Source organism: Phaseolus vulgaris, chromosome 11, assembly GCF_051622355.1.
Source record: "Phaseolus vulgaris cultivar YP4 chromosome 11, ASM5162235v1, whole genome shotgun sequence".
Classification (NCBI taxonomy): domain Eukaryota; kingdom Viridiplantae; phylum Streptophyta; class Magnoliopsida; order Fabales; family Fabaceae; genus Phaseolus; species Phaseolus vulgaris.
The window spans coordinates 28,579,896-28,589,733 of NC_143508.1; the positions used below are offsets into that span (position 1 = coordinate 28,579,896).

At 35.5% G+C, this 9,838-nt stretch overlaps 2 protein-coding genes across 3 annotated transcripts; one reads left to right on the forward strand and one right to left on the reverse strand.

Annotated features, from left to right (window-relative positions):
• Window positions 1-2,948: 2,948 nt before the first annotated feature.
• On the reverse strand, window positions 2,949-7,192 carry LOC137825766 (Peroxisomal membrane 22 kDa (Mpv17/PMP22) family protein). 2 transcript variants are annotated; one of them, XM_068631542.2, is made up of 6 exons: window positions 6,749-7,192; window positions 5,302-5,457; window positions 5,079-5,211; window positions 4,943-4,982; window positions 3,318-3,456; window positions 2,949-3,237 (listed from the first exon to the last, which is right to left on the reverse strand). In XM_068631542.2, exons 1-5 carry the CDS (start codon window positions 6,983-6,985, stop codon window positions 3,369-3,371), a joined length of 654 nt encoding a protein of 217 aa, XP_068487643.1. In that variant the 5' UTR covers window positions 6,986-7,192; the 3' UTR covers window positions 2,949-3,237; window positions 3,318-3,368. The 2 variants fall into 2 exon arrangements, with proteins under 2 accessions (XP_068487643.1, XP_090153294.1); XM_090297168.1 differs by having other exon boundaries at window positions 5,302-5,468; window positions 6,749-6,999.
• Window positions 7,193-7,359: 167 nt separating this feature from the next.
• On the forward strand, window positions 7,360-9,212 carry LOC137825759 (Tetratricopeptide repeat (TPR)-like superfamily protein). Its single transcript, XM_068631528.2, has one exon. It carries the CDS (start codon window positions 7,553-7,555, stop codon window positions 8,948-8,950), a length of 1,398 nt encoding a protein of 465 aa, XP_068487629.1. The 5' UTR covers window positions 7,360-7,552; the 3' UTR covers window positions 8,951-9,212.
• Window positions 9,213-9,838: the final 626 nt, after the last annotated feature.

A 9,838-nucleotide genomic window follows, 5' to 3' on the forward strand; every position in this document is an offset into this window, starting at 1 on the left:
CATTTGATGTGGTTGTCATTAATACTTCATGATCCTCTTCATCTTGTTCGTGATTACTATCTTCTTGAGCACAATTGGAAGCATGATTATCACCTTTTGATGTGCACTCATTTGCATAATGGCCATGTTTATGGCAATTATAACACTCAACATTTGATTTATTATAAATGCCTCCTCGTCCTCCGCGTCCACGTTCACCGCACCAAGAGTTATTTGAACTTGGATTGTGATTGGAACCAATGTTGTTTTGCTCAGCGCCTGCATGATTCTGGCCACCACGACCTTTACTACAATAAGTACCATGTTTATGATAGGATCTACCAATTGAGACTTGTGCTTGTAAAGCCTATTCAATTGGTTTTTCAGTCTTATTTTCATTCATCCGCCGCTCATGCGCTCGTACGAAACCATACAATAACCTTACTGTCATTTTTGAAATGTCATTGGCCTCTTCAATTGCGGCAACAACATGTTCAAATCTGGGAGTTAAAAACCTCAAAATCTTTTCCACCTTTGCCTGCTCCGAATGTGTTTCACCATTGCTCTTCATCTGATTTGTCAAGGCAAGAACTTTGTTTATATAAACATCAATAGTCTCTGTGGTTTCCATCTGCAGCAATTCATATTGGCGTCTTAGGGTTTGAAGACACACCCTTTTGATCTTATCATCACCTTTATAATTGGTTGACAAAATTGTCCAAGCCTCACTGGCAGTTGTTGCTCCTTCTATCTGCTCAAACTTCTCGTTATTCATCCCTTGATGGATGAGATACAAAGCCTTATTGTCCTTCTTCTGATCACGATGCGCTACTCGTTGCGCCTCAGTTGCATTAGCAACTAATGCAGACACTCCACTCTCAACAACATCCCATAACTCAGGATAATCAAACAAAACTCTCATTTGCACACTCCACCGATTGTAATTTTGTCCATCAAGGATAGGGACTGATAATTGGGTAGAGTTCATGATAACAGACTAGCTCTTGATACGAGTTGTAGGAACTAATTGAAGGAAATAAGAGAAGACAAAAGGTTGTAGCAATTGATTGAACGTAATTGCACAACATTGCAAAACTGATATTATTAATTTTGATTTACTCAATTATATATATATATAATAAAATTACAATTACTGGAAGCTATAAAATAATAATACTAACAGCCATGTAAACTAACTATTAATGCAATATAACGGTAAAAAATAGTTTAAGAGTAATAAAATCTGAATTAATAATAATAAAATCTGAATTAATAACCAACATGGTTCTCTTGGGGAAGGTTAGATCTTAAAAAAACGACATTTGAAACGTTTATAAGAGGACCGGAAGAGAGTACTAAGTCACGACCCACTTAGATTATTCAAAGACGCTCAAAGTTGACAAGAATATAATTTAAACTCAAAAAAAAAAAACAAAAGAACATGTTAGAGGTAGGTATGATGCCGAAGTGTGTGCACATGATGCTGAAGGCTTGGATAAAAGCTCAATCGTTAGAGTGAAGTTAGGATGGGGTGACATTTGTGAGAATTAAAATTTCTTTTTCAAATATCTATGGGCAGTCGTAAACTTAACTTGATAAAAATCGTGGCATAGAAAAAGAAAAATGAGCCCTCAATGTCATTGTCCTCAAATGGGTTCATCAAACTCACACGCTCAAATTCTAATGTTTTTCTCATTAGTCTTGCTGAGGGCTTGAAGATCTCAAAGGGCTATAATTTTCTTCACATAAGTGTACACTAAGGTCTCTTTTAATAATTCCATTTTGACCCAAGGATAGAAGGAATCATAATCCATTTCATCCAAGATTAAGGGGAAAAGAATGCAAGGGCAAGGAGAATACAGTGATACAAGAACAAGACCAATAAATACCAGGGATCATAAAATTGGTGTTTAAAGAAAACTTAATGACAAGAAATAAAACCTCAGAAATAGAGTAGAATGTGTTCAATGTACTATAGAGTAACAAAGGTGTTTTTGTTGTAGAATTTGGTGCTTTCAGAATGTGAATCCTAGAGGAAGAAGAAGAACTAACACAAGTTTGTAGAATTTCTTCACAATAATGGTTTGAAGAGACAATAAAAGGCAGTGTAAAATGGGTTAAGACGTTTGAAACGCAGGACCACTGATTTGCTGCCACATGGAGCGACTTGTGTAGAGACATAATGGTTGAGTTAAGGGCATGGTAGAGATGTGACGGTTGAGTGACTCATGTTCTAGAAACTTCCACAACCCTAACTAAATAAGCCTCTTCACTTATTCGATTCAAGGTTGGAAGGTTGTCTACTATCCAATAGGATCGATCTTAGTCATAGTTGTCGCTCTACAGACGTTATGCCTCCATTACAGTAGCCATTGAGTGAATGGAATGAATCGGTCCTTGAAAAATCTCATTTAATGATATTAAATTACGATATTGCTTCAATTATATTATTATAAAAAATTGCTAAATTATTTTCATTGATTATTTTTGTTTCAAATGTTTTGTTTTGTATTTTTTAAATTTATCAGCATATATAATTGTCTTAACCTAGGAGACTTACAAATATGCATACTGATTCAGTTCATTTGTTGAATAAAAATATGTGTAATACCTCTTTATTTGCTAATAAGTGAATGATTATTTCAAAAATTAGAAAAATAGAAATTGAAATAATTTTCCATGTTAAAAAAACTAATCAAAAATATACAACTGCTCTTTATATGCTAATTAGTGAATGAGTGTTTCAATAATTTAAAAATAAAATAAAATATATTTTTTATGTAAAAAAATAATTAAATATATGTTTATACTTCTGTAGATAAAATTTACAGAAACGCAGTCCGAAAATCATCTGATATTGTAAAGAATAAATTGTGATAATTTTAACATACAGTCAAAGAACCATAAACTTTAATTATAATTAATTAGATTTAGTTACAATTAATTCTATATAATGCACATTGTTCCCGTTTTCTGATAATCGGATTCAACAATCATTCATAACAACGTACACAAAATTATCTAAAGAAATAGCATTCCTTCTTGAAAGCTAACACCCAACAGTATAACTTTTCATATGAAAGTTAAAGTTTACAATTGTCAGCACTGGAGAAAAAACGTAATTATTTTTCATATGAAAGCTCTTCAACAGGCAAAAACTTCATGCATGTGGCACCAATAGTAACATCAAACTTCCAAAGTCATGACTCATTCTCCACAATTGTTATTTTGCCCCAACACTATCAGATTCTGATTAATCTACAAAAACAAAAGTTGATGTAAAGCTGTAACCATCCAACTTATAAAAGGTAAACAAAAATAAAGTATTCACAAAATACCTCACAAGGTAAAAATTGCAAACAAAGCAAATTCCTGGTAAACCATGCATTTTACTTGGTCATTGTTGATGACAAATAGAAATTCCAGAATATTGAGCCCATTGACATGAAAGCCACTCGAGCATGAAGAGGCACCACCCTATATACCACAAAAATAGCCAAGGAATGTAAGACTGAATATGTAAACAAATCAAACCATAAATAAGTAGATGATTACTGACACATTTGAAAGCTATAGAGCAAGTACGCTCAACACTAGTGAAGTTCATCATTGTTAAACCTACATGATCACAAGTTCCTGTAGAATAAATCCCCCATCAAGGGATTTAAAAGGTGAAGAGTTAAATGTTATTTACATTAAATAAAACAAGAAGTTTGCACTATGGATTGGATCACTTCTACATGAGAATTAAAAGCAAGATAAAATGTATACTTATATAGCTTTGCTGTTAAACTGTTAGTAATTAAAAACTAAAAGACCCTGATGTTGCATAAGTAAGGTCCTACCACTTCAACATGCAAAACAGTCTAGGAACTGCAACTGCCACACAGAGGGGCAAAATAACATATCCAGCCTATGAAACATAGGTTCTAACCCAGACACCAAACACAACAAGGGCACTCTCACACGGCTAATGCCAAAAATAGAGGACGCTGGGATACCAAGTAAAATAAAAAGGCCTTAATAATAAGAACTAGTTGCAGATGGTAGACTATCAGTGCTCAACAAGGTTTTAGAAATCTAAGTAGTCCTTGAACTGGTAAGGGCACTACTCCTAACTTGTTCACATTTCATTAATCTGACCATGAAACCATGGTTGTACCTGTGATAATTAATTAAATATATATTTCCATAGAAAATGTAAGTTGGCATTGAGCTTTTATTTTGTAAAAGAAGTCTTTTTAAGTTTGAAATAAAAAAGAAAAAGAAAAAAATCGGTTCAAACCAGTTCTCCACAACTGTTTTTCACTGGTTATATGATCATCCAATGTTATTTATTTTTCGTTGAATAGCTTGACTGATGATCAATTCACTAGTTTTCCATTCAAAACTGTGTAGTTTTTTTAAACGTTGGCATTCACTAAAGCAAGGGAAGAAACTTCATATTCATGATATAAAAACAGCTTGCAAATCTGAATATGGTACTGTACTACCTGTTTGACACCATTGCTCATTATGTTATAATAGATAAATTCAACACGAACTAATTTAATTGTTACAACTTGCAAGTTGCCTTAGTAGCAGTTTCTATTTCTGCTAAGGGATTTAGAATAACAGAACATATCTGTATAAATTGTGATTAGGTAGTAATAAAATGGTGTAAAATAAGTATCAATCTCCTCACAACACTGGTAGGAATATTTGATAGGCAAAAATCACTCATTCTACGAAGATGTCTTAAGAATGAATTTGTTCAAATTGCTCAGCTTAAGATTTATGGTTCTATTCAGATGAAAATGTCTTTCTCATTTATAATAGAGCATTTTTTATGGCAAGTTGGAAAGAGAACCATTTTTCTTTTTTGCATTTCTGTTGGGATTTCCAAAATTGAACTAATTCATTAAGAAAGGGAAAACGGTAAACATAAATAGAAGATTAAATTGAAGGATATGAAGATGCGCACCAGAAATTTAATACACTGACAGGGATCCAGAATCTAAAACCTGCAAAGACAAGATACAAAGACTAGCATCAACCTATGTAAAATATGCATGAATAAGTTGTGATACAAAAATTAATAATTAGACAACAAGATTTACCATAAAGTAATGCTGGAAGAGCATCTCTTCTGTATTTTTCTGGAAGCTCAGAGAGTCTCCGTTGCCATAAATTGTTCCATGCAAAAACAACACCAATGACACATGGACCTAACACAATCTGGTTTAGTAAAACCTGCCAGAGAAGAAACAAAGAGAAACAATGCTTAACTCCTGCAAGCTCCAGTAAATGAGATCAAATATAACTATAAATGAAGCATAGTACCTTTAACATTAGGTTCTGTACCGTTGGTTTGGGGAGAAAGTGGTCAAGACACTGGTACCAGGCATAAGAACCAGGACCATACCAAAGGAATCCATAGGAAGCCATTCGAAGGGCTCGTAGCCAATCATGGTCTGAAAGGTGGCTCCACAGTTCATCCTATAATAGCCCTTTTGGTTAATAATAACAAACCCTCTAAGTATCTTTACTAAGCATTATTATTGCAAAGAAAAAAAAAATAGCAGCTCTCATCTACCATCTCAACATGATCAAAAGACATTGCACATGAGTTGAGAGAAAAAGATTGAATCTATTTGCAAATGTGATTACAATATAAATTTATAAATTATTTATAACCTAATTAAGGAAAGAAATAATAGGTAATTAAAGTTATACAAATTAAAATTCCAAAAGATACCAAATCTGTCCTAATAAATCAAAAACAGAATCTGCACTAGTTATGGAATAATTATCTTCTAATTATATTACCCAACACTCCCCCTCTGGATTGTGTGCAATACTAATGGCGGACTTATTATCACACGTCAGTTCCATAGAAACTTCATATTTTACTTTGAGATCATTGAGTATGATCTTCACCCATAATAGTTCACAAACCACCTCAGCCATTACTCTAAATTCTACTTTTACACTTGATCTTGCAACTACATTTTGTTTCTTGCTCCTCCATGTCACCATATTTCCACCCAAGAAAAGAACATGCAATAGCTTGTTGTGGATCTTCTATCAACAATTGATCGGCATAGTCTGCATCAGTATTTACTTTCATGATAAGTTTTTCCTTTTTTTTTTCATAGCAATCCTTTTCCCGGATAGACTTTCAAGTACTCAATAATTCTATTGACTACCTGCAAGCGTCTTTCTCTTGGATCATGCATGAATTGACTAACTACACTAACTATTTAACTATTTAGGTTATGTTTGACCTAGTGTGTGATAGATATATAAATGAGTTTTCTCAGAAGTCTTTGATATTGTATCTTCTCCACTTTCCTTGTTATTCCCAATCCTATGATTTTGCTCTATTGGCATTCCAGTGGTTATGGAAGTCTAATAAAGTAATACCAAAATCTATAAAGTAATATGAAACATAGAACCTTATTTATAAAAACGTGGAATCATTGTCCCTTAATGAAAATTGTCCTTTTTGTGACTAAAAAACATATATACAGTTCTCAACTTGATAAATTCATCCAAATGACATAGCAGAAACACTAAAGAATTTCAGTCAGAAAACTTCAAGCATTCTAATTCTACATAAACAAGACTCCGAAAAGGTACGAATTCTTCTAAAAATCAAAGAAGCAACGGGCGATACTAATTTCACGTAAAACTAACCGTCCTTTACAAGAAAATATCACACATTTTACCACCATTTTTTTTCTCTTCCTTCATTGAATTAGCAATAGGTTACAATCTTTGTGCTCACCTGAGACAAATTGTCACCACCCTCCTTCGCTTTCGTCCAACGGTGGCTAAGCTGAGCGATTGTGTCGCCGGTGAGGGCGAGGGAGGCGGCGGTAACCGCTTGCTTAACCGGAAACCGGTAACCACCTCCGCCGGTTGCACCCGCCGAACCCGAATTGCGGCGTACACGACGCCGTCGAGACTGCGGTAGCGGATTCCACTTCCACAACCCCCAACACCCACTCCCAATAGCGTCCATTCCCAATTTTACCCTCCAAACTCGTGATTTTTTCTCTTTTATAGCAAAACACTAACTCAGTAACTGGGACCAAACAAAGATCAAAACGCACCGTTTCACTTGCAACATCTTTTTTCGTTTTGCAAATTAGATAAAAATCACTTTTTATTGTTTATAAAAAGGCAATTTCAAGACCTACAACAATAATCTTTCTCCAGTTCTGGACAAATGCATGAAACTATTAGAAAGTGGTTTCAATAAAATCGGATTGAAATATATAATTATTTAGATGACGGTATTGAATTGGGTTATGGTTTCAAACTTTTTTGTTCTTAGCATTTTAAAGTAACGGTTCTCGAATTATTCTGATTTTGATTTCAAAACTCAATCGAAGTCGTAAAGCAACAAGCTTTTCTCCTATTCCTTAATTGGGTCTTTAGCATGAGTGGCAATTGTTTTATTCTCTCAGAATTTCACGTTGTAACCTTTTCAAAGTAAAATTCTAGATTTGTGTCATTTCAAAACGCCATTGAAGACCGATTGAAACAATGTTTCTCCAATTCCCTTATTTTTGTCAGAGTTAGTGCTATGAGTTGCTCAGGTGGTTTTTTGTTGCAACTAACACAAAGGTGCAAGAAGCATCCGAAACAAATGATGCAAATTCATTCTCTTATAGTCACTAATGGCCACCTCCTTCATTATCCAAATGCTCCACTAAGTGATCAATGGATGCCTACTCTTCTCTACAATGCTCTCATCAGTGCCTATCATACACACAAACACAAGGTTCTTCTTTTCACTTATATGCTTGCAAACCAAGCTCCACCCAACAGTCACACTTTCTCTCCCCTTCTCAAATCTTCCCCTCTTCCTTTGGGCACTACCTTTCACTCACAAACCCTCAAGCGTGGCCTTTTGTCTGATCCCTTCATTCTCACCTCTCTCCTTGCCCTCTATGCAAGAAACCAGCTCCTTCCTCATGCACACAGGGTGTTTGAAGAATTTCCTATGGTTTGCATTGTTGCGTGCAATGCCATGCTCAATGCTTTTTCCATAAATGGGCACATGGAGGCTGCTGTGGCATTCTTTGAACGCATGCCCCAAAAGGATGTTTACTCATGGACAACTGTTGTGAATGGTTTTGCTTTGAATGGGAATTTTGGTGCCTCAATTCGGTTTTTCGGGAAGATGATGAGTCACGGGGACGTGGTGCGTGGTTTGGTGAAGCCTAATGAGGCTACTTGTGCTAGTGTGCTCTCTTCTTGTGCCAATTTAGACGGTAGAGTGGCTCTTGATTGTGGAAAGCAAGTTCATGGATATGTACTGATGAATGAGGCCAAGTTAGGAGTAAATGTGGGAACTTCGTTGATAAATCTTTATGGGAAGATGGGGCGCTTGAGTAATGCTGAGAAGGTTTTCAGACAAATGGTAGTCAGAAAGGTATGTACTTGGAATGCAATGATTTCTTCGTTGGCTTGCCATGGTAGAGAGAAGGAGGCTCTGGACATGTTTGAGAAGATGAAGCTTCATGGGTTGAAACCAAGCAGCATTACTCTTGTTGCAGTTCTTACAGCATGTGCTCGTGGAAATTTTGTCAGGGAAGGATTGGAGTTATTTCGATCAATGTGGCAGGACTTTGGAATAGAGCCAATAATGAAGCACTATGGATGTGTGGTTGATCTTTTGGGTAGAGCAGGACATGTTGAAGAAGCAGCTGAGATCATAAGAAATATGCCTTTTAAGCCTGATGCATCTGTTTTGGGAGCCTTCTTGGGTGCGTGCAGGATTCATGGAGCTATAGAACTAGGAGAAGAAATAGGAAAAAAAATGCTTAAATTGCAGAGACAACACTGTGGCCAATATGTGCTATTGTCAAGCATGAATGCGGAAAAGGAAAGATGGGATCATGCTGCTGATCTGAGGAGGGAAATAATGGAGGCTGGAATTCACGAAATTCCTGCATACAGTATGGTTGACTTGACATAATTATATTTCCCTTCTCTGGTCACTTTATTTTTTTTCCTTTTTGTCTCCCTTCTTTTCCTGACAGTAGTGTTATCTGAATAGGTTATAGTTAGTCTACCTTATCTTTAAGAACAAGTTTAGCAGTTTTGGAGCTGTAACTGTGTATATCCGTGCATCATGTTTTAGGAGTTCTAGTTTAATTGGAGACTAGTTAAATTGTGTCAAGATATTTTTTATTTATATAATAAGAAAGGGTCTACGTTGTCTTCTATTTTCCATATTCATTGTCCCTTTAGTTTACAAGTGGATCAAGAGCCAGGTTCCGAAAGGTCCTTTTCAGAACACATTCAAATGGCCACAAATGACATTTATCTACAGCCTTCAATTCCTCGCTTTGATGGGCATCATTATGATCATTGGAACATGTTGATGGAGAACTTCCGAAGGTCATTGTTGACTTAGGGGTTCATGAGCTAGCTGCGGGTGCAACTGGTGCAACTTGAAGCTGAAGGATTTAAAAGCTAAAAGTTACCTCTTCCAAGCAGTTGACAGAGCTGTGTTTGAGACTATCTTGCACAAGGAGACATCAAATAAAATTTGTGATTCATTGAAGAAGTATCAATGGAAAGCTAGAGCCAAGAGGCAACCATTACAAAGTCTCAAGGCTGAATTTGATACATTGCAGATGAAACAAGCAGAAGCTGTTTCAGAGTACCTCTCCAAGACAATGGAGATTGCAAACAAGCTCAAAATTCATGATGATAAAATTGAAGATTGTCATGCTGGTCATCATGGTTTCCATCATTTTTGCTTATCTGTCTGCTAACCACCATAATAACTAGTGTAAGTTAAGTTCTATTGTTAATTTTAATGTACGGTGAAAATTGTAAGAACAATTATCCTTATTTA